Source organism: Hipposideros armiger, unplaced genomic scaffold, assembly GCF_001890085.2.
Source record: "Hipposideros armiger isolate ML-2016 unplaced genomic scaffold, ASM189008v1 scaffold_70, whole genome shotgun sequence".
Lineage (NCBI taxonomy): Eukaryota > Metazoa > Chordata > Mammalia > Chiroptera > Hipposideridae > Hipposideros > Hipposideros armiger.
The window spans coordinates 2,777,665-2,803,937 of NW_017731420.1; the positions used below are offsets into that span (position 1 = coordinate 2,777,665).

Genomic DNA, 26,273 nt, shown 5'->3' on the forward strand with positions numbered 1-26,273 from the left:
AAAAAAAAAAAAAAAAAAAAAAAAAAAAAAAAAAAAAAAAAGAAATTAAATCCAAAGGAAGGAATGTGATGCAAAAGCCAATGGTAAGCAAGACATTTGTGTGTGAATAAATCTACACCAGTATCAACATTATAAAAATTATAATAATAATGACTACTTGACAGGTATAAAACAAGATTTAATATGTCATACAAAAATAACATGTAAAATGGACAAGATGTGGTAAAATTAGTGTTCTAAGACCCTTGATTTGCTTGAGAGGAGGATAATGATAATGATTAATTGTACACTTTAATTTCAGGATGCACATTAAAATGATAAGGGTGAAAAAAGAAATAGAATATGTAATTTCCAAACCAGTAGAAGGAAATAAAATGTAAAACATTATTACTACCCACATTTACAAAACATTAAACTGAGGCTTATTAAACTTACTGACTTGACCAAGTTTACTAAGCTAATAACTAGCATAATGTGACTTAAATTCATGTCTTTCAACTCCAAGTTTTATGATTTTTTTCTTTCTACGTCATATAGTCTCTGATCTAGGTGGTACATTAAAATAACAATGTGTTACCCTGATATTCAATTCAATGAAGCAAAAATCTCACACTGCTACAAGAATATCTTTGTATTAAATAGGACTTTATGGTAAAAGTACTGTGGATTTACCTAACAATCTTCTTATTCCTTATTTTCATTTCATTCTTACCTGCTCTCTTGCTCATTAATTCCTATACTCTTCACATATTTTTTTTCTCCCAGGCTCTCATTTTTACTGTTTTTTTCTCTCTTCCTCCTTCCCACTTAATTTTTTTTTAATTTTGTACACATGTGTTATGTGTATATATATATGTGTGTGTGTGTGTGTGTGTGTGTGTGTGTGTGTAAACATATATAATATTTATGCATCACACGTTTATAAATTTTTTAAAAATCTCAATGTATATGCTGTGGTAAAATGCATAGTTTTTATTGGGATACAGCCTGCTTGAAAGATTTCTAAAAAAATGGAAGAAGTTACAAAAGACAGTGGTACCCAGATCTGCTTCATTCTATTGTAGTGCTCTCTCACTGAAGCAAATATGTAACACCAAACAAGCAGCAGGACTACCTGTGATGAAATCTAGGCTCCAAATTTATCAGCAATAGATGGACCCCTGGCAAGTTGCTGCTAGAGCCAAAGACCTTATCTCTGCACTAAGGTAGTGATTCCCTTTCTCCTTGCCAAAACCATTTCAGTTGGTTTCTAATTGAAAGCCATACAGTAAAATCTTCAGGATGTGCCCAAGACTGTAATTCAAACACCTAGACCACAGCGAGTCATTGCCATTGACCCCCCACCCCCATCTAGTTTGCCTGCAGATAGTTCTGCGATACTTCTTGAGGTAATAAAACTTCAAGGTGTTGTAATCTGCCTACTGGCATACAGAAACACATGGAAACCTCTTGACATCAATTCTTGGTCTCCTACTATATAGCTTGTCAGATGTATAAAAATAATATAAAATCAAGTTCATAGCAACTTTAAAACATTGCCAGCTGATTATATTCTGCTATTGGCATTATCAACCCAAACATCTATACTGTAAATGTTCCCTTGAAGAAAGCCATATAGTGTTTCTATTATAAAAAAATGAGTGGTATTTCATACTGTAAAATAAATCTGTAGGATTATGGTATTAGATGCAATTCTTATACCTGGAGGCACAGAAATCTTTAATAATTAAAACCTAAACCAATTTAGAAAATTGTTCCACTAACCAAAAAATACAATGAAGTAACCATAGATGTAAAATACAAACAAGTAAAAAAAGAAAAAAAAATCACATGATTTGCTCCTTTTGTTTCCCCCTATTCACCTAAAAGCAAATTGTTCCATTGCTCCCCCACACCTACCCTGTTTTGACTATCCAAAAGATAACCTAGGAAAAATAAAAAGCTAATGGCCTTAGTAATCACAAAACAGAATAATCCATCTCAAAATGGCCAGAACTTGAATATATCCTGCTCCATAATCATTGATAGCTGGTTGAATAATACCATTACTAAGAATTAATAAGTCTACCAAGCTCAAATACAATTTCCGCTTTTACAAGTACATGGAAATATGGTGATTACAACAACAAAAACTCACTTAATTGAGGAGCTGAAAATTTTTGGAGGAGTACGCTTTGTAGTAGTGAAAACACAATAAAAATAACAGATGGTACTTTAGCAGACAGGGGCAATAGGTTAGGGGGAGAGGGATAAATAGAGAATTATAGGTAAAGAATTAACACGCAGAAGAGCCAACTGTGTGGTCTCAGAAAATGGTGCTGCCAAATTAGAGATATACTTTCATGGAACCAGATCTAGAATAAGGAGCTGAAGTCCTTATTCTCACGGTAAAAAGTACAAAGCTCTGTCAACTGATTTACAAAGCATAGTTATTAATGCCAGAGTCAGGGTGGTGGAAGTAACAATAAACATCCAGCAATACTCTCTGATGTCTTGAATAAGATTGTAGCAAGGTAATAAATAATATGACAAAACTAAACTCCTCAGCATTGTTCAGGGAGAGGTCCTCTGGAATGGAGTTACTTCAGATTTTAAGAACCACTTAAGTAGTCAACGAAGAAGTGATTAGCAGTTTTCTAGGCTTGATGATCTCTCTCCATAAAAGATCAGAAGAGTCTAAGAATAAAAAACTGACAAGATAAGTCAGCTTGAATCATAATTCCATTCCCTTTCCTTCTCCAACAAAAAGCTGGCCACCCTCTCGGTCCTCCACTATTTTTTTTTTCTTCCTCCTCTATTTTGCTTCAGGGAGGTCTTGAGATAGTCTTTTCTCCACCTCTGAGTATCTGTCTTCTATCATGTGTAGCACAGAAGCCCAGGCAACGGACACAGGGCCTACACCACACAGAGTCAGTCAACAGTCTTTCCCGCCCTTGAGACAGGTCAACAGCTTAAGTATATCCAACAGTTGTTTCTGCAGGAAGCTCAGAGAACAGCTTTGGTCAACGCCTCTGCTCCCAATCACTTCAATAATTTATTACAAGTCTTTTCTCAGGATTGTCTTTTAAATCACTCACAACCAAATCAAAAAGGCATAAATTTAAAAAAAAAAAAAGAGGGGATGTCTTTTATTGGAACAACAAGTAATTGGCAGCAAAGAGAAAATAAAGCAAACCAAATAAAATAGATAAAACTGAGAACCCACAAATCAGATTATAAAACAATATTCTGCATTTAAATAAAGTAACCCCAGAGCAACAATTTAAGTGTTGCCTTTTGGCCTGCACTCCCCGATTTCTCTTGTTTGGGCCTGGCCACAACTTTTTATTTGTCTGTGTACTCACAGCTTCACAGTGATACAACATTATTTACTACTTACTTGGGCTTGCTTGCATACTTTAAAAGGGTGAAGTGTTTCTTGGTAGAAAAGCTGATGATAAGCCTGTAGGTCAAACCAAAAGTACACACTGTTCCTCCACAGCTGCAGATGGGAAAAGTACATAAGTTATTATAACCCAACTATTTAAAGCTCTACAAAGCTCTAATTACAAATATAAGTCATTGTTTAGCTCTTTGGTGTTACCATAAATCAGGTTCAATTTAAGATATTTTTATCTTCTATCACAAACTGGCAACATACAAAATATTTATTGGTATCATCACTAGAACATAATATTTTTGCATTCATGTTTCTCACATAATTGGTCATTAAAATAGTAAGTGTTCTAGTTAACAAAGGGTGATCACATATTTCTGGCATGAAAGTTATTTTGATATATATGGGCAAATGTACGTCATACCAGAACAAAACACCACTCTTCATTTGAACCAGTGAAATACTTTTCATTTGAGCAAAATGAAGTCTTTGTAATTAAAAACAAAACAAAACAAAACACAACCTGTAAATAAGTTTGCCACTACCCACTGTAATTTGTAATTGTTACAATTATTAAAAATAAAAATTAAAGGATTGGTAAAATCAACTCTGAATTTAATATATATTACATTGAAACAAGTTATATAAAAATAAACTATTATTAATACCACAAGTCAATGCTTGTTTACCTGTATTTTACTTTTCTTATTAATTTTAGTATGATAGTGAACCAAAAAAAATTATAAGATGTTTAAATTTTTACTAAATATTTACTATGAAATTTCTTACCAGAGATGGGAATTTTAACATCAAGTATAATTATTTAAGCATTGAATTATTTCAATCTCTCTTATTTTAAAACGAAGTAAAAGTAAAAATTAGATTTTAAATAATTATTTTCTACCTTGTTCCCTGAATCTTCACAGAATTTAGTAAAGAAGAATCCAGCTCTATTTTCTACATACAAAGATTGCAACAAATTTTCCATGTCAAATCCTCCCAAAGCACCATCTGCCATGGTTTTAACCTAGGTAACAAAAGAGGGGTCCATTATCCACCCAGAAACATTGTAATTTTTCTTTTGGCATTGTACAACAGGGTTTCATAAATTTTGCCAGGCTGTCATTTCCCAACTGGGCTATTTTACTTTTGTACCATATATGTAATCAATGCAGTATGTTTGCATCTGACTGTCATGTAAGGTTCATTTGTGGAGCCAACTATAGCAGCCGAGTTCATTCTATTATAAACTAACCTGATCTCATACTTAATGTTAAAATGACTTCCCAACTTCAACTATTTTTTGTTTCAGGCACAGTGACACCCTTTTAAGAGTCTTCCAAATCTCTGTTGGTGGCCTCTTTCCTACATATTAACTGTTATGTTAGCCTTGAGGTGCTGCTATAATATTTACAAGAGAGTTATAAAAAGAACTATCTTCAAGGCCTCTCAATGCTGCTCATTAACGGTCTTTGCAGCAGGGTTGTGGGGTGGAGCGATGTCCCTCTTGGACAGTCTCACTTCATACAGGTCATGGCCTTTAGAGTGCAAATGACAGTATAAGTTCTAATAAAACTTTGCTATTTATGGGCTGCTCTGCCAGCAATGCTGGCAACCCTAATGCCATTCTTGAAACACAGAAAGCTGGTTATTTCTCCAAGCACAAGAGTGACTCCCGAATACAAAAGGGCATCTACTATTCACATGAAGTCTTTGCTATCTGTTGTGTGGAACTCAAATTTCTTTGTAATCTTAAGATAACTGTGACATGAACAATTTAGGGTTTAAGTAAGCTTCTTGTTCTCTCTTTGTTATCATGTCTCTCTGCCTTTCTTTTATCTCTTTACTAAACAAATTCTGAAGTGAGCATTTAATGTTTTTACGATGTCTAACCATTGACATTCCAAAACTAAAATATCATTATTTTGGTAGGGAAAAAAATCCCAATTAGAAGAAAAGGAGAACTGTTTGATTAGAATAAAGTTAATAGTTATACAAAATTATATCTAAGTGTTCAAACTATATCAGGACTACCAAGATTACTACCTGAAGTGTAATCCTTAGGGAATGTGAAATTGTCATCTAGAACTGGTGTACTAAATCTACATTGTCAGGGTAGCCACACTATGGAGACTTTCTGCTTTACAAAAATTCTAAGCTTCTAAAATATAACATCAAATATTATTTTTTTATCAAGTGTTAAAAACTTAATAAAAATCCTAGAGGGTCTTATTTTATGTCTGAAGTGTCCTCATGCCAAACCCGAAACACAGCTGTTTTTAAAACAGTAATCAATGAAAATATGGCACCATGGTACTATAAAAGGAAAAACAGAAAATTTGTGTGTAAAATCCTTTTGCGAGGAAAAAAATGAAATGTGTTGTTTAATAAAAAATATATATATTAGGGTAAATCAATAAAAGTTCTCTAAAATCAAAGGACATTCAGTTAAATGAAGAATCAGATTAATCAGTCCTCAAAATACTTACCAAAGGTTCTTCTGTGTAAGTATATCTTCTATCCAGCTGTGGCTTCAGACATTCAGAAATGTCAGTAAAAGATGTTAAACGAATAACTTTGCTGCTGTCTGACATGTACCTTGACCTAAATTATAAGGATGAGAACTAATGGATCAACAGACAAATTTTGAGCACTTTTGGTATACATGGCACCAAATCTCAGGAATGATTCTTAGTATTGTAAGAGAGTCAGAGAAAAAAAAAAGCATCAGGTCTAGCCCTCAAGAAGTAAGTCGTTCAGAGAATGAAGTATAATCATACAGAAAGACAATTCTCAATAAAATACCTTCTAGTTGAATGAATTTGAGAATATATGATAGATGCCAGATAACTGGGATGCATAATAAATACCATTGGAGTTTAAGAATGAGAAATCCCTTCGAACTATGCTAGTAATTAATGAGATTTTTTTTTCTTGAAAAATGAGGAGATATAGTGTGTGTGTATGTGTGTGTGTGTGTGTTTACAGGGGTTCTTTACATGGGGAGAATAATGACCAATATCTGAAGGTAGGCTTATGGCAAGAAGACACTAGCAGTTAAGTGAACACTATATACTATATAATAAACATTGTGCTAAATATAATTCATATTATATTGAATCCTCAAAAAAAGGATTTATATGTGGTAGTTTGAGGTGAAAATAATAGAAGACTTTGGAGTTAGACTAATGACTGGACATTTTCTTTTTATATTTTCTTACCCAGCTCCCTCACCCACAACACACTGCAATTATTCTAAACCTTAATTCCCAGCTTCATAAAACATGCCTGTTTCACCTCACCAAATCTAACTCCACTCCATTCTATGAACAGATTATTTTGCAGGTTCTTCTCAGACAAAATGTATGTACAGCATGCTTCAGTTTTTGCTACAGTTACTACTTCTCCATGTAGCAGATACTATTGATTGATTAGTTAACTCAACACCCATTCCCAGTGACATGCTTCTATAACCAGCACCACAGAGATACTGAAAAAGCTAGATATTCACTTTCCTAGACTCCCTTGCAGAGAAGGGTAGTCATGTAGCACAATTGTGACTAATGATACATAAAATGAAGTCTGCTGGGGAGCTTCTCAGAAAGCTTGCTTTCCTTATCAAAGGCAGAATACTAATGGAAATTGCCCTTCATCCTTTATGATTTCAAAGCCAGATGTCAGGAACTATAACACCACTGACTGTGAAGGAATTGCAAAGAGCATTACAAAGGTTTAGTTCTTAATACTTCTTATCCAGTGAATCAATACTGGCAGTTGCCTACCTTCAGATTCCTTGTTCTGTGAGAAAAAATAAGCCCAATTTGTCTAAGCCATTGTCATTCAAGTTTTCTGTAATTTGCATCTGAAAACATTCTTAAATTATTTATCAAAAAATATATTCATCTACACCCATCCTGATTTCCTTCCATCCTATTTCAGAAAGAAGTGTCCCATCGCCTGTCCAAGGTTAATGTCATTGCCTTGGTTCTTGAACCCTTCTCTTTAGAAAATACAGAGATTCTTCTTTCTCATGTATCTTCAACTTCTCCTTTTCTACTAGATCCTAGTCTAAGCATATCAACAAGCTCAAGTCTCCCCTGCCTTAAAAATACCCTTCCCTACTACAGAAAATCATGAAATCACAAAGGTAGAGAGCAAGAGAAGAAGGAAGGAACAAAGGACTTATGAAACAGCAGGAAAAAATTTAATAAAATAGCAATAAGTCCATAGTTATCAATAATTACTTTAAATGTAAATGGACCAAATTCTCTAATCAAAAGACATGGAATGGATAAATGGATGAAAAAAATAAGACCCATCTATATGCTGCCTACAAGAGACTCACTTCAGATGTAAGAACACACATAGACTTGAAAAAGATATGACATGCAAATGGAAACCAAAAGAACACTGAGGGAGCTATACTTGTATCAAAAAAAGTAGATTTTAAGACAAAGACTGTAATAAGAGACAAAGAAGGTCATTAGTTAATGATAAAGGGGTCAATCTAATAAGAGGATATAACATTTGTAATATTTATGCACCCAATACAGGAGCACCTAAATATATCAAGTAAATATTAACATATCTAAAGGGAGAAATCTACAGCAACACAATAATACTAGGGAACTTTAATACCCCACTTTTATCAATAAATAGATCATCCAGACATAAAATCAGTAAGGAAACAGAGGCCTTAAACAACATGTTGGAGCAGATAGATTTAATAGAATTTACAGAACATTCCTTCAAAAGCAACAGAAAACACATTCTTCTCTAGTCTACATGAAACATCTTCTAGGATAGATCATATGTTAGGTCACAAAACAAGTCTTAATGTATTTTAAAAGATTTAAATCAGGCCGGCCAAGTGGCACGTTGGTTAAGAGCTGGCTTGGGATGCCAGAGGGCCCCGGTTCGGATCCCACATATGAGGGCCAGTGACACTGCCCTCTACAGCTAAGAAGCTGAATAACATCTCAACCTGGAGCTGGGCTGCTGTGAGTCAACGGCGTAGGCTGCAGCCCCTGCTGCAGTGGTTTGCCATGGGCTACCATGTGTAGCCAGCCACCAGCGTGAGTGGCCAGCAGCCAGCATGAGCGGCCAGCAGCCGCTGTGAGTGGCCGTCCAGAAGCTGGCGACTGATCTGCCTCACCCGGGAAGAGCACAATGATGGTGCCAACTTGGGCCAGTGAAGCAACATCCTCCACAACTAGACTGAAGAACAAAAAGGATAGCAACTTGTCTGTTCTCCTTCCCCCAATTCCCCAATAAAAAATCTTTAAAAAAAATATTTAAATCATATCAACCATCTTGTCTAACCACAACAGTATGAAACTAGAAGTCAATTAAAAGAAGAAAACTGAAAAATTCACAAATATGTTGAGATTAAACAACATGCTACTGAACCACCAATGGGTCAAAGAAAAAAATCAAAATGGAATTCAAAAAATATCTTCAGAGAAATAAAAATGGAAATGCAACATACCAAAACTTATGAGATGCAGCAAAAGCAGTTCTAAGATAGAAGTTCACAGTGATAAATGCCTACTTCAAGAAACAAACAAATATCTCACATAAACAACCTAACTTACACCTCAAAGAACTAGAAAAATAAAAACAAACAAATCCCAAAGTTAGTAGTAGGAGATTAATAACAAAGATCAGGGTACAAATAAATAAAATAGAGACTAAAAAGACAATAGAAAATATCAATAAAATTAAAAGCTGGTTTTTGGAAAGATAAACAAAGTGGACAAACCTTTATCTAAATCAACAAGGAAAAAAGAGAAAGGACTCAAATAAAATCAGAAATGAGAGGAGACATTACAACTGATACCACAGAAATACAAAAGATCATAAGACTACTGTGAACAATTATGTACAAATTGATAAATTCCTAGAAACATACAGTCTACCAAGACTGAATTATGAAGAAATATAAAATCTGTGGTATATACACACAATAATGTATTAGTCATCCTTAAAAAGGAAGGGAATTCTGAAACATGCTACAATATGGATGAACATTGAGAACATTATGCAAGTGAAATAAGACAGTCACAAAAAGACCAATATTCCATTATACAAGTTACTTAGAGTAGTCAAAATCATAAGGAGAAAGTAAAGTGGTGGTTGTCAGGGCTGTGGGGAGGAGGGAATGGGTTGTTATTTTTTAATGGATATAGAGCTTCCATTTTATGAGATGAAAATAGTTTTGGAGATAGACGGTGATGATGATTGTACAACATTATTAATGTATTTAGTGCCTCTAAATTTTGCAGTTAAAAAGAATTAAGATGGACAGATCCAAGATGGCAGAGTAGAAAAACGCTGTGCTTGCCTCCTCCCATGAACACATTAAAGTTACAACTAAATTATAGGACAATCATTCTGGAGGACCATCTGAAGTCTAGTTGAACAGAAGTTCTATAAGTAATAATATAAAGAAAGAGCCACGTCAAGACTTGTAGGAGGGGCAGAGGTGTGGAATAGGCTAGCTCCAAACTTCTGTGTAGTGGCAGAGAATTGAGAGGGATAGCTTGGCCATTGACATCCCCACCCACGAGGAGCAAGGAACCCCAGCCCCACACCAGGCTCCCCAGCCCAGAGTACTGATGGCAAGAAGAGGAGCCCCAACAACATCTGGCTGTGAAAAGCAGTGGGGATTCGGATCACCACGGTGAGATGGAAGGCTGTGGGAAACCCAGATGTCCTCTTACAGGGCCCGTGTACAGACTCACTCGCTCACAGGTTCTCACCCTGGGCTCCAGCAGAGGGAGAGTGACTAGGAGGAATCAGAGACATATGGGGAGAGACTGAGTTGTGTTGCTTCCCAGTGAGAGATGAAGGGACAGTTACCATTTTCCCTGTGTGGGGTTCTTTTCCCGTGCAGCCAGCAGGTGAACATCATCTTTCCTGTTTTGAGCCCTCCCCCCTTGCCCATGGCCAAATCTGAATTTGAATTGGACTGGTGAGCTCCACTCGCTCCACCTTGGTGATTTCCTGAGATCCTGCTTTACCCAATTTATATACTACAAGAGGCTTTATCAGTGGCTAAGCCTTACAGGAGCTGGCAGGTGGCAGCAGGCCTCAGATAGTCCCGGCTTTCTGCAGAGCCATGCCTGACTGGTGGCAGCCATCCTTGGTACACAGCATGGCCTCTGCCATGTGCCTAAAGGCTTCACACAGGAAATGACCAACTGTGGATCACTTGGTAGTTCCTACCAGGTAGTGCTAAGCCAGTCACAGGCATGACTGACCTGTGCCTGCACTGGACCCCTTCCCAAAAGATCCCAGAAACAACATACTTGTTAGCTTCAGATCACAGCAGAGCACCACCCAATTAGCCCCACAAGTGGCACACCCAAATGGCAGTCTGTCTCAATAGGCACCAGACCCACTGGGGCAAATCCCACTCCATGGGGTAAGGCCACAAACAGCAGCTTAGAGCTGTGAATGTGGTGAAACCCCACAGTCAGTCAGCCTGAGGGTCAATCCCACCAACTGATGTGCCAATAGCAATCAAGTCTCAACTATAACAGGAGGCCACACACAACCCACACAAGGGACAATCCTGGAGCACCTGGTATGGACAACATGAGAAACCATGCAACTGGGCCCCACAGGGCACCTACTACATAATGCCATCCAGCCAACATTGGGAGATGAAGCAGATATAACTAATACATAGGAAGAAACAGAGAGGCAGCAAAATGAGAAAACAAAGAAATACATCCAAATGAAAGAACAGGAGAAAACTCTAAAAAAAGAACTAAATGAAATGGAGGCAAGCAACCTACCAGATACAGAGTTCAAAACAATTGTTATAAGAATGCTCAGGAACATAGTGAGAACTTCAACAAAGAGATAGCAAACATAAAAAAGGACATAGAAACCATGAAAAAAAAACCAGTTTAGAAATGAAGAATACAATAACTGAAATGGAGGAATCACCAGCAGACTAGATGAAGCAGATGACTGAATCAGCAATTTGGAAGACAAAGTAGGAGAAAATACCCAATTGGAACAGCAAAAAGAAAAAAGAATTTTTAAAAAATGAGGATAGTTTAAGAGACTTCTGGGACAACATTAAGTGTAACAATATTTGCATCACAGGGGTACCAACAGGAGAAGAGAGAGGGCAAGGGATTTAGAACCAATTTAAAGAAATAATGACTGAAATTTTCTTAACCTGGTGAAGGAAATAGACATACAAGCCCAGGAAGCACAGAGAGTCCCAAACAAGATGAACTCAAAGAGGCCCACACCAAGACCTATCATAATTAAATGGAGAAGGTTAAAGAAAGAAAGAATCCTAAAAGCAGCAAGAGAAAGGCAACTAGTAACTTACAAGGAAGTTCTGATAAGGTTGTCAGCTGATTTCTCAACAGAAAGTTTACAGGCCAGAAGGAATTGGCAGGAAATATTCAAAGTGATGAAAAACAAAGACCTACACCAAGAGTCTACCCAGCAAGGCTTTTATTTAAAATTTATGGCCATATAAAGAGCTTCCCAGACAAGAAAAGGCTAACGGAGTTGATCACCACGAACCCAGTACTACAAGAAATGTTAGAGGAACTTTCTTAAGTAGAAGGAGAAAAAAACAAGACCAAAAATATGAAAAATAAAATGACAATAACTACATATTTACCAACTATTATTTAAAATGTAAATGGATTAAGTGCTCCAATCAAAAATATAGGGTGGCTGAATGAATAATAAAACAAAACCATTACATACTCATATGCTACCTATAAGAGGCTCACTTGAGATTGAAAGACACACACAGACTGAAAGGGATGGAAAAGTTATCTCATAAAAATGGAAACAACAAAAAAAGCTGGTGCAGCAATACTTACCCCAGACAATATAGACTTTAAAACAAAGGCTATAACAAGAGACAAAGAAGGACCCAGTAATTTCACTTCTGGGTATTTATCTGAAGAAACCCAAAACACTACTGTGAGGGGATGTACTCATCCATATGTTCATTGCAGCATTGTTTACAATGGCCAATATTTGGAGGCAACCTGCATGCTCATCAGTGGATGAATGGATAAAGAGGAGGTGGTACGTATATACAATGGAATATTGCTCAGTCATGGAAGGGAATAGGTTCTTGCCATCTGCAATGGTGTGGATGGACTTGGAGGGTTTTGTGTTGAGTGGAGCATATCAGACAGAGAAAGACAGATGCAATGAGATTTCACTTATATGTGGAATCTAAAGAACAAAATAAATAAAACAGAAACAAACATACATACAGAGGACATTTGCTAATTGGGAGAGGGGCGGAGGGGATGGGTAAAAAAGCTGAAGGAAGTAAAAACTACAAGTTAGTAGTTACAAAATACTCACAGGCATTTAAAGTAAAGCATAGGAAGTATAGTCAATAATACTGTAATAACTATGTATAGTGACAGATGAGTACTAGGCTACTCAGGAGGATCACTTCTTAAATTATATAAATGTCTAACCATTATGCTGTACATTTGAAATTAATATAAAAAATATTAAATGTCAACTGTAACTGAAAAGTTAAAAATGGGGGAGATGAAGGAGAATAAGAGGTCCAAATTTCCAGGTATAAAACAAATAAGTTATGGGGACGTAATGTACAGCATAGAGAATATAGTCAATAATATCATGATAGCATGGTATGGTGTCAGACGGTCGCTGGACTTATCATGGTGATCACTTCACTTCTCTAGGTATAAAAATGTAGAATAACTATGATGTACACCTGAAACTAATATAATACTGTATGTTAGCTATATTTTTAAATGAAAATCTATGAAAAAAGAGTTAAGATGATCAGCTTCATACTATGTATATTTTACCACAATAAAAAAAATGGAAAAAAAAATCAGAAAGGTAATTTCAGCATTTGAGGTTGTTTTTCCCTGAGGTTTTGCTGATAATGAAGAGCATCTGAAAAATTAAGCATTATGTTTGACACAGTTGGGGGCCATGTCAAACTCCTCATATTTTTTGTTGGCAACCCCAAGGCTAAAACCTAGTAGTAAGGATATACTAGAAGTCAACTAATCCTTGTACATACTACAGCATAACTTTCAGCCATTTTGTTCAGAAGAATCTTTGTAATTGTATTAAAATTATCCTAGATTACTAGTGCTTGAGTTGTCTGGCAAAATCAAAGAAAAGATTCCTTCCAGAAAAATATAATGTCATCCTAAATCTCAAATAAATTCTACAAACAATTTTTCCAATAGAAGGTATAGCTTAATTAACAAAAACAAGATATAAGAGCAGACAAGACAACAAGAAAAAAATAGCTTAAAGTAGAACCATGGAAAGTCACAGGAGCTTCAGATATTAAAAATGTCATGCACAAAACTTAAATAACCATGAGCAGGGAGATTAAACAAAGACTGAGAATTTCAGCAGAGAACTGGAAATATAAAACATGACATAACAGACCTAACAAAGAACCAAAGAGAAATTATATAAATAAAAAATACAATAACTAATATTAGGAACTCAGTAAATGTGAATAACAACAGATTAGACACAGTTTAAGATAGAAACTGTGAACTGGAAGTTAAGTCAAAAGAAAATGCCCAGAATAGGATAGAACACAGAAGACATGGGGGGGGGGCAGGGTTGTCACCTCGAGGGGCAAAAAGTATAACTATTGCACTGTGATGTACAGCTGAAACTAATTCTAAAAAATGTGTATTTCACAATAAAAATAACTTAAAAAAAAAAAGAAGACATGGTATGAGAGGATACATCAAGAAGGTCTAACACACATTTAATTGGAATCCCAGAATAAGAGGAGATAAAGAGTTAGAAACGATATTAGAAGAGATAACAGCTAATAATTTCCCAAAACTGATGGAAGACATCAAAGCCACAGATTTAATAACCCAAAATTGGATACAAAAAAGTAAACCCACACCTAAACATATTAGAATAAAATTATACACACACACACACACACACACACACACACACACACACAGGTAATACTAAAGCAGTTAGAGCAAACACATAGTATCTTCAAAAGAACAATTAGCCTAACAGCTAATACAGTATTTCCACCTTATCCATGGTTTCTCTTTCTGCACTTTCAGTTACCTGTGGTCAACTGTGTTCTGAAAGTATTAAAGAGAAAATTCCAGAAATAAACAATTCACAAGTTTTAAATTTTGTGCCATTTGGAGTAGTGTGATGAAATCTCGCACTGTCCCGCTCTGTCCCACCTGGGAGATGAATCATCCCTTTGTCCAGCATATTCATGCTGTATATGCTACCCGCCCATTAGTTACTTAGCCATCTTGGTTATCAGGTTGACTGTCAAGGTCTCACAATATTTGTGTTCAAGTAATCCTTACTTACTAATGGCTCCAAAGCACAAAAACAGTAATGCTGGTGATTTGAATATATCTAAGAGAAGACATAAAGTGCTTTCTTTAAGTGAAAAAGTGAGTATAGTAGAATAAGATATTTTGAGGGGGAGACAGAAAGATAGAGAGACCACATTCACATAACTTTTATTATAGTAATATTGTTTTAATTGTTCTATGTTATTAGTTTTTGTGGTTAATCTCTCGTTGTGCCTAATTCATTAATTAAGCTTTACCATATAGGTGTGCATGTATGGGGAAAAACATAGTGTATACAGGTTTCAGTACTATCTGAAGTTTCAGGTATCCACTGAGGGTCTTGGAATGTATCACCCATGAATAATCGGGGACTACTGCCCAAACAGAAACATTGAAAGCTAGAAGACAACAAAATGATATCTTCAAAGTGTTGAAAGAAAATAAATACCAATCTATAATTCTACACCCAGAAAAAATGTTTTAAATGAAAGTGACCACAACATGAATGAACCTTAAAAACATTATGCCAAAGGAAAGATTCCAGACACAAAAGACCACATATTGTATGCTTTCATTTATATGAAATGTCCAGAATAGGCAAATCCATAGAGACAGAAAGCAGATAAGTGGTTATTAGAGGCTGAAGGAGGGAGAAACAGGGAGTGATTATTAATGAGATGGTGCTTCTTTTAAGGGTGAAAAAATGTTCTGGAATTATCTAGTGGTGATGGTTGAATAACTTTGTAAACATACTACAAATCAGTGAATTGTATACCTGAACATGATTAAAATGGTGAATTTTATGTTATATGAACTTTATCTCAGTAAAAAAGCAATAAAAGTGAAGTAATAAATTATTAAACAAAGAATTATTCACCAGAAGACCCCACACCAAAGTTAATACAAAAGGATATTTTTTCAGGCTGAAGGAAAATAATCCCATTTTTAAAAAAGAATAATAAAAAGGGTAACTTTGTGGGCCAATCTAAATGAATAAAATAATATACTGTATTAAATAATGACAATTTTCTTGAGGGTCTTATGAGTTCTAAAGTTTGAGAAATATTGAATTACTGAATAGGGCCAAGTAAGAGCTGGAGGGAAATCTTCTCAGAGAAGTCTTTTGATTGTGTGGCTCATGAGAGGCTGGAAATCAGAGGCACCAACTCTTTAATAATCTCAGGAGTTATACTCCTAATTTCGAGTATGCATGGAAATATAACCCTCTAATACTTATCACTGAAATATAAGAACTCATATAAAAAAGTCAAGGTATTAATTTTCAATTTCTATTTAATTTTTAAATTCTTAAAAACATCTTACCATTGCAGAAAAGCACTTGACACATAGAAAGCTGCACCTACCCTTTCTCAATCACATCATCTTTAGAAGAAATTGTATACAAAGTCTCACTCTTCCAAGGTTTTTGAATTGCTGTTTTTACTCTAGGTGGTTTCTTGGGAGATTTAGGAGGTTGTACTAAACTGGATTCTTCTTTCTGAAAGTGAAATGAACAAAGTGAAAAATGAGCAAAAAGAAAATGATAGAGAATAAATCAGAGCTCTATACATATACCCAAAATTTATTTTGATCACTACAGAATTTCCCAACTCACTCTGCCACCTAGTATGCTTCCCACTAGAATAAAAAATGTTCTCTTTCCCAAACTTCCACTGTTATACAACCAGAAGGCTGAAACCCCTACAACTATTTAGACTCTAAGAAAGGAAAGGCCAAGGACTTTTATTTCTTTACATCATTGTGAAAGAAGGCTCTTTCCTGCAGGAAGAACACTGCAAAAACTTCTTTATTCTATAACTGAATAGGTTTTATTGCTAGTGTGTGTGCATGTATGTGCATGCATGCATGCATGCATGGATGGATGGATGGAAAATGGGGATGCAGGGTGGGGAAAGAATGCAAGAATATCATTGGTCCATAATAGAGACCTATATCTTAACAGAACTATTTCCTTCCATCTTTGGACATTTTATTTTATTTTTTTTTTAAAGATTTTTATTGGGGAATTGGGGAATGGGAACAGCGCTGGGGAATTGGGGGAAGGAGGACAGACAAGTTGCTGTCCTTTTGTTCTTCAGTCTAGTTGTGGAGGACGCTGCTTCACTGGCCCAAGTTGGCACCATCATTGCGCTCTTCCCTGGCGAGGCAGATCAGTCGCCGGCTTCTGGACGGCCGCTCACTGCGGCTGCTGGCCGCTCACGCTGGCTGCTGGCTACACACGGTAGCCCATGGCAACCCACTGCCACAGGGGCTGCAGCCTACGCCGTCACCAGCGACCCACGGCAGCCCAGCTCCAGGTTGAACTGTTGTTCAGCATCTTAGCTGTAGAGGGCAGTGTCACTGGCCCTCATATGTGGGATCCGAACCTGGGCCCTCTGGCATCCCAAGCGAGTTCTTAACCATCGCGCCACTCGGCCGGCCCTGGACATTTTATTTTCATTGTTATTGTTCCCATTCTTAAATGTTCTTTGTGGTAAAAGTTAACTATTTAAATCCAGAATATGAGATGCTACATGCATGAATCAAAAAAGTATAAACATCTAAATGTCAAAATGGAGGAAAAAAGAATTATCTGAGTATGGGATATACATAACTGTAACTTATATAATTCTTAAAAGTAAGAATTATGAAAATTATGACATGCATGGAAAAATATTGATGGTGTTATAAGAAATAATCAGAATACAAAAGCAGAAGTTCATTAAAACTAGAAATTCACAACAAGCCTAAGAGAAAAGAAATAAGTTAATAGTTGTGTAGAAGCAAGTGAGATCATAAGTAGTTTGTCTCTTCAGTTTCCAAATTTACAGTAGTTTTATTATTTTTATAATCTGAAAAAAAAGTGTAAACTTTTCTTATATGTTAACTGCCACTAGAATGTAATATATGTCACTGGAAAGAAAGAAATATATTTGTGATGTTTTATTATCCAGAACAAATAATAAATTGTTATATATGTACACTCTAGGTGCCTAACAACTACTAATGTTCTTTTAAGATTTCTATAAACAAAATTAATTACTGAGGTATGTTTTACATATAAGTTCCTAGGCATCAGGGCGCACATCTGTTTTAGTAATTCAGAACACAGTATGACATTAAGCAGCACTCAATAAATGAGAGGTACCACAGGGGGCTGATCTTATTAAAAGTATATAGTCTCAGAGATATAGAGGAAAAACTGATGGTTGCTAGATGGGAGGGAGGAGGAGATGAGGGAGAAGGGGAGGGATTAGACAGCACAAAATGGTAACTACAATATTGCCACGGGATATAAAAGACAGTTTGGGGGAATATAATCAATTACCTTGTTGTAAAGATTTTGTAGGGTGCCAGATGGGCACATTCTTATTACAGAGACCACTTCATGGACTGTGTAGATGCCTGACCACCACTGTGCTGTACACCTGAAGCTGAAGCTGAATAATATTGTATGTCGACTATAGTTTTATATATATATATATATATATATATATATATATATATATACACACACACACAGGATATGGAGAACAGCACAGGGAATAGAGTCAATGGAATTGTAATAGAAATGTATGATGTCAGAGGGGCAATAGATTGGGGATGGGGGTTATCACTTTGTGAGGGGTGAAGTGTCTAACTATTACATTGTTTTGTACACCTGAAACTAACAAAAATAAAAAAATAAAAAAGTATATCATATAAAAGTAATCAAATTCGTAGAAGCAGAAAGTAAATTGGTGGTTACAAGAGGTTGAGGGAGGGGAAAGGGAAGTTGTTTAATGGGTATACAGTTTCAGATCTCAATAAAAATCCAGAGGATTTGATTCACAACAACATAAATATACTTGCTTCTGAAGTGCACATTTGAAAATGATGGAGATGGTAAATTTTATGTTATGTGGTTTTTTTTCACAATAAAAATAGTGTTCTTAAAAAGTTTTTAAAGTGTATTATACACAGAAAAGCCTAAATTAGAACTTTTGAGATTTCTGATCAGGGGAAAACTAGAAAAGTAGCCAGAAAGTAATTGATGGGGAAAAAAACTGATAAAAGGACACAGCAGAATAGGGAGTAGGTAGGTAAAGGAACTGTCCCATATTGTGATTGTAATGGCAGTTACACAATATATACATGTGTCACAATTCACAGAACTGTACACTAAAATGGGTGAATTTTACAGTATTAAAATAGTACCTTAACTTTTTTAAGTGAGAAAAATAAAGAAAACAGAATTAAGTTCTATTTCTTAGAGTGCTTTCTGCCAAGAAAACACACAGTGGGATCAGAATGAGTTATCCAACTAGAAAACATCCATGACAATATATGGTAAACAATGCTCAGGAAACAAAGGAAGAAAACAGATGATGTCATAGTCATGTTTATACCACTTTTTACATAAGCCAATCTCTACCCATTCCTTTTGCATTGCCCTCATTCTTTTCATTAACCACACCACTTACTTTTTCTTCCACCTTACCTCTCATGTGTTGTACAAATGTTATCTGTGCAAATGTTTACATGTTATCAGATGATGTGCTCCTTATATTACCCCTCTAAGATGTTTATTAACTTGGTGACTGGGTCATTAAGTCATGTGGGCTAACAGAGAAGATTAGATTTATCAGTGGAGTGGCATACAAAAAGGCCACAAGGTGTAAAGCCCAGGAAAATGTCAAAATGATGGATAAGAAACCATTAATGCACTTAACTGACAATGACTCAAAGTGTGGTTCCCAGACCAGCACCAAGGGCATTACCTGGGAGGCAGTTTGTTAAAAATACAAAATTTGGGGCCCCACCCTATAATTACTGAATTTTGATCTCCAGGTGGAGCCTAGAAATCTCTGTTTTTAAAGCTCTTCAGTGACTACACTGTATGTTAAAGAACCACCAGCCTATAGCAGTGCTTTGTTCATTTTTAAGCCAACCCCTAATTTAACAGAATGACTGTGACCCACTGCAAACCAAAAAATCAGAATCTCTGAAGGTGGGACAAGGGCATCAGTATATTTTAAATCTCTATATTTGATTATATCAATAATAATTATGTATCTAGAGTTAACCAACCAGAACAAAAAAAAATAATTGTGAAGTCCCTCCAGCTCTAAAACACTACTTGTTGAAGTAAAACTTTAAGAAATATATTATACATCTTCATGCTTGTAAAACAAGACATCTTGGGGACTTCTGGTCAAGATCACAGAGTAGGTAAATGCTGTGCTTGCCTCCTCCAATGACCACATCAAAATGACAACCAAATTATAGAACAACCAGCTTTGAGAACCACCTGAAGACTAGCTGAATAGAATTCTTATGACTAAGGATCCACATGAAATCTGGTAGGAGGGGCAGAGACATGAAATGAGCTGGTCCTATACCTATGTAGGGCAGTTAAGAATTGGGAGGAGTATCTCTGCTGCAGAGGACCCCACTGAGGTCCCAACCCCACACTGGGTTCCCCAGCCCAGGGTACCATCGCCAGAAAGAGAAGTACCCACAAGAGCTGCCTGTGAAAATAAACAGAGGCTCGGTTCAGGTGAGATGAAGGGCTGCTAAAGACCCAGGCATCCTCTTAAAGGGCCGAAAAACAGGCTCACTTGCTCGCAAACACTCACCATAACTCCAGAGAAGAGATGGCAGCTTGAAAAGTGCCAGGGACATATGGGGAGAAACTGAATTGTCTGGCTCCAGAGCAAGGGTTGGAGGGGCAGCTCTCTCCAGAACTAAAGTGCCTGCAGGCACTGCTGTTCCTTTGTTGAGTCCTCCCACCCAGCCAACAGTCATAGGCTGAAGTGCAGGAAGGTACCATTGTCCTTTTGTTGATCTATCCCCCAACACAACTGGCAGGTGCTAGCGGGCACCCAATCTGATTCTCCATTAACTGGGCTAACATCACTCTCCCTCCACCATGTAAATTCTCTGAGACCCCACCCCACCCAAGTCACATGCCTGGCTGTAACCTCTTTCAGAGGCTAATCCACACAAGTGGCTGGCCTGGGGCTGTGCTGTGGACTTTCTTAAATTCTCTCAAATGTCCACAACCCCCAAACAAGTAGCAGCTGACCTCAGCGTGCCCTGTACCTCCTGCTAAGCAGCCCAAGGCCTGGCACTAGTGGCAGCTGGCCTCAGTTCACAGCATAACCACTCCCAGGCTCTTCCAAGCCGAGCAAGGCAGCTGCCAACTGCAGACCACTTTGTAGCTCCTACCAGGTGGCCCCAGATTGGACCCAGGCAGCAGCTGAACTTAGTATGCAATGGAGTCCTTCCCAAGAGGCTCCAGAACCAACATACCTGGTGTCAGCTTCAGACCACACCAGAGCACCACTTAATTCGTACCACAAATGACACACCCAAAGGTTGGACTCAGCAGGCAGTGAATCTCTCTCCATGGGGTCAGCCCACACACAACAGCTTGTCTGTGTTAATCAAGGCCAGTTCTCACAGCCAGTCAGCCTGAGAGTCAATTCACCCATTTATGTGCCAACAGTAATCAAGGCTACACTACAACAGGAAAGCATGGACAACCAACACAAGGAACACACCTGGAGCACCCAGCCCAGGTGAACAGGGAGACTGTGCCACTGGGCTTCACAGGACACCTACTACATAAGGCCATTATGCCAAGACTGTGAGCCCTAGTAGTTATGCCTAATACATATAAACAAACACAGGGAGGCAGCCAAAATGAGGAGACAAAAAAACATGTCCCAAATGAAAAAACAGGACAAAACTCCAGAAAAATAACTGAATAAAATTATTTATTTAAGAATTCTTTATTTAAATTCTTTATTTCAAAACAAGCAATCTACCAGATGCAGAGTTCAAAACACTTGTTATAAGGATGCTCAATGAACTTAAGAAAAGAACAGATGATCTCAGTGAGAACTTCAACAAAGAGATACAAAGCATAAAAAGGGAGATAGAAAACATAAAAAAGAACCAGTGATAAATGAAGAATGCAATAATAAAATGAAGAATACATTAGATGGAATCAATAAATTAGATAAAGCAGAGAATCAACGCAGCAATTTGGAAGACAAGGTAGCAGAAAACACCCAATCAGAACAGCATAAAGAAAAATTTTTTTAAATGAGGATAGTTTAAGGGCCTCTTGGGAAACATCAAGTGTAACAACATTCACATCAGAAAGAGAAGACATACAGCAGGGGATTAAAAACCAATTTGAAGAAATAAAAACTGAAAACTTGCCTAACCTGGCGAAGGAAATAGACATATAAGTCCAGAAAGTGCAGCGAGTCCCAAACAAGATGAATCCAAAGAGGCCCACACCAAGACACATCATAATTAAAATGCCAAAGTTTAGACACAAAGGGAGAATCTTAAAAGCAACAAGAGAAAAGCAATTAGTTGCCTACAAGGGAGCTCCCATAAGACAGTCATCTGATTTCTCAACAGTAACTTTGCAAGCTAAAAGTTGTTGTTACAAAATATTCAAAATGATGAAAAGTAAGGACCTATAACCAAAATTACTCTACCCAACAAAGCTATCATTTAGAATAGAAGGCCAGATAAAGAGCTTCCCAGACAAGAAAAAGCTAAAGGAGTTCATTGTCACCAAACCAGTATTACACACAATGTTCAACGGACTTCTTTAAGAAGAAAAAAATAAAAAATATGAACACAAAAATATCACAAAGAAAAAACTCTCACTGATAAAGGGAAACAGAATAAAAGCAGTAGATCAACTAACACTAAAGGTTATACAAAGATTAAAGGGCAAAGGAAAGAAGTGCATGTGCAATTACAACAGGAAATTAAGGGATAAACACAACATATACACACACAAAAGAAGTAAAAAATAATGACAAAAACATAAATGTGAAGGGGTGAGTAAAAATGGTAGTGATTTTAGAATGTGTTCAAACTTAAGTGACTGTCAGCTTAAAATAGACTGCTATAAACCTAACTTGGTATATATGAAACACATAACTACAAACCAAAAATCTACAAGAGATATACAAGAAATAAAGAGAAAGGAATCTAAGCACAACACTAAAATAAGTCATCAACATACAAGACAAGAGAATAGGAATAATAAAACAAGTAATAAAATGGCAATAACTACATACCTGTCAATAATTACTTTAAATGTAAATGGATTAAATGCTCCAATCAAAAGATGAGTGAATAATGTAGAAGTGGTGGAGATATACAGGCGTGCCAAAAAAATGTATACACTTGACTTGTATTCATCTTTTGTTATCATTATATATTGAGTATTAACAATTTTAATACAGTTTTTTCTTTTCTTAAGATGTGTATACTTTTTTTGGCACCCTGTGTATATATGGTATGATCAAACAATACAGTGAATGTTTAAATTTTAAAAATTATTACAGTAAAACACATTACCATTAATCTCGCCATCATGAGCATTGTCATGATGGAAGATGAAACCGTTTGCCCATTTCATGTTAATGGGTTGTTCGTGATCCATGATTTACGTCACACTTTAAAGCACACCTTCTCTCACTGTAGCCCACACCCGACTGACTGCACCGAATAAGTTGAAACTCGTCACACACTGTTACTAAGGTTCGACACACCACTTTCCATATTGAAGATCCCTGCCTTTCCATTGGATGGCACTCGGCAGCAGCATTCACTGTATTTTGTGATAACAATGGAAAGGCTCCATGTCACACATTGCTTCTGGTATGCCAATTTCTGTCAAATAAAAACATTACGGTGTGTCCTCATCTACCTTATTCACTGGATCTAGCACCATGTGATTTCTGGCTCTTCCCAGAAGTCAAAATGACCATAAAAGATAAACATTTTGAATCAATTGAGGACATTGAGGCTGCCACGACAGCGCAACTAAAGACACTAATGAAAGAGGACTTCTAGAACTGCTTCGGAAAGTGGCAGGAATGATGGCATAAGTGTGTTCGAATTGAGGGGAAGTATTTTAAGGGAGATTAATGGCAATATGCCTTTTACTGCAATAAAAACTTTTTAAACATTCACTGTACTTTTTGATCACACACACACACACACACACACACACACATGCACACACACACACACACACACACTGTAATATCACTAAGCCTCAAAAAAGAATGAAATCTTATCATTTGTGACAACATGGATGGACCTTGAGGGTATTATGCTAGGTGAAATAAGTCAGACAGAGAAGGATAAAGTGCCATATGATTTCACTTATATGTGGAATCTAAAAAACAAAATAAATGAACAAACAAAACAGAAACAACCTCATAGATACAGGGAACAAATTGATGGTTGCCAGATGGGAGGGAAGTTGGGGGACTGGATGAAAAAGGTGAAGAGATTTAAGAAGTACAAATTGGCAGTTACAAAAAAAGCACAGGAATATAAAGTACAGCTTAGGGAATATAGTCAATAATATTGTAATAACTATATATAGTGTCAGGTGGGTGTGAGACTTATCAGTGTCAGGTGGGTGTGAGACTTATAATCATGTTATATACATGTCTAACCACTATGCTGTATACCTGAAACTAATATAATAATGTCAACTCTAAATGAAAAACTAAGAAAATTTAAAAATAAATAAATAGAAAATAAGGTATCCTGACCATAAAGCAATCTTTTTTAAAGGGGTTGTGTATGACTGGCCAATAACAGTGAACATTCTATTACATGTTTAAAGTCTACTAAGATTAATAAGTCTCTTTACTTCCGAAATGCAGGTCTTAGCTACAGTTATTACATCTCTGTGCCCAAATATATAGTATTATTTACTTCTTTCACTATAAGTTGGTTAACTTTTCTTCTCCTTTTGGACATTTTTTTCTTATCTTTTTGTACTACTTTATTCTTCCCCAGTGTGAAAGAATGCTCACTATTTCTAATTCTGCTGTCATTACTTTTCATTCATTCATTCAATTTATACTCATTAAGCAACTATTATGTGCCAGGCATTATTCTATGCACTGGGGATAAGTAGTTAACAAAGAAAAATCCCTTATATTTTGATAGGAGGTGAAAGACAATAAACATAAATTATGTGGTTGTACAATAAAGCAAAATAAAGCAGAGTAGTGGATTCAGATAGTGATGGAAGGTATCTGTGCTGTCCTACACACGTGTGCTTATATAGAAGAGTCAAGGAGAGTCTCTGAATAAGTGACAATTGAGCAGACTCCTGAAGTGAGTGAGGCTGCAAGCCACGTGGATACATGGAGGAAGAGTGCTCCAAATGAAGGAGACACAAGTACAGCGCTCATGGGTTTTTTTCTTGGTGTATTCAGAAGAAAAGCAAAAAGGCAGTCAAATTGGAATGGAGTAAGTTAGAGAAGCATGGTAGGAAATAAGGTCAGGAGGTTGGCAGGGACATGTACAGCTGTGTAAAAACTTTGGATTTTTATTCTGGGAGAGGAGGCCATTAGAGAATTTAAAGCAGGGGAGTGACATGATCCTGTATTTTTAAAGGATCACTTTGGCTGCTTGGCAGAGAATAGATTATAGGTTTTCTTATTTCCTAACTGTTGCAGCATTTACATCAACAATAACAGAAAGAGAGAGAGAGAGAGAGAGAGAGAGAGAGAGAGAGAGAGAGAGAGAGAGAGAGAGAGAGCGAGCTTAGGATGAAACAAGTATTAGTGTACAAACCCAAGCGTGGACATATTACTACAAACTTGATAAAGAGATCAAAGTATCAATGTACACTCTACCTGCATATCGGATATCTGTGGAATGCAAGATTTAGGTCTTAAGGGCAAGAGGGTTGCCATTTGTGGAAAAGGGTCAACATCTTTCCTTGGTTTCTCTTGACGGAAGTGCCACAATTTCAGTTCAGCACTCGCATGTTTTGTTGAGAATGAATGAGTAACACAGAATCTTGGTGCCCTGGTGAGAGGAAAAGAAATTTAAGATTAAAAAAATCAAGAGCTTAAAAAGTGTGTAATACTTGTGCTCACAATTACCAGTCTTCTATACCCATTTTTTTTATAATTTCTACTTCTTTTTCTACTGCCTAGCTTTAAAAAATGTTTTTCTATGATATATCAAGTGCCTGAAATCACATTAACTCATATAAAGAGGCAATATACACTAGGAAAAAATAATTTAAAACTTACATTCAAACTATTATCTACATGGTAAGAAAAAGAACCTATATATTCAATAAAATAATTTTTTTAAATAACTTACAGTTTCTAGTACAATGAATAGGAAATGCACCTGTGACCATTTTAAGGCAGTTTAGTATTTTCCTATAGTACCAAATAAAAACTGGTGGATGAAATTAAATTTTAAAACATATAAAAATTTTAATAATGCTTAAGTATACTGCTAAAGTGGATTATGATTCATATGATTTATTTTCAAGCCTTAAATTTGAAGATAAGAATGAATTTTACAACTATTTATATAAATGAAAGACCAATACTACTGCCAGAAACTTATGGAAAAGAATGTTTGGCACAATATCAAGGCCATACTTAATTGGATGGATATCCTGGTATTCATTCTGTGGGCCAGCTCTTTATTGGCTATAGGGTTAAATCCAGCTGTCAGGGACTGTTGGTAATTGT

The 26,273-nt window shown here is 36.3% G+C and overlaps 1 protein-coding gene across 2 annotated transcripts in view; it reads right to left on the minus strand.

Moving 5' to 3' along the window:
• RGS22 (regulator of G protein signaling 22) overlaps window positions 1–26,273 on the minus strand; it is a 177,056-nt gene that overhangs the window by 93,662 nt on the left and 57,121 nt on the right. For both annotated transcript variants that reach the window (XM_019642522.1, XM_019642521.1), the window contains exons 10-14: window positions 25,413–25,587; window positions 16,092–16,225; window positions 5,866–5,980; window positions 4,281–4,403; window positions 3,380–3,481 (exon numbers count right to left, since the gene is read on the minus strand). In XM_019642522.1, coding sequence (XP_019498067.1) covers window positions 3,380–3,481; window positions 4,281–4,403; window positions 5,866–5,980; window positions 16,092–16,225; window positions 25,413–25,587 — 649 coding nt within the window. The remainder of the gene's footprint in view (window positions 1–3,379; window positions 3,482–4,280; window positions 4,404–5,865; window positions 5,981–16,091; window positions 16,226–25,412; window positions 25,588–26,273) is intronic.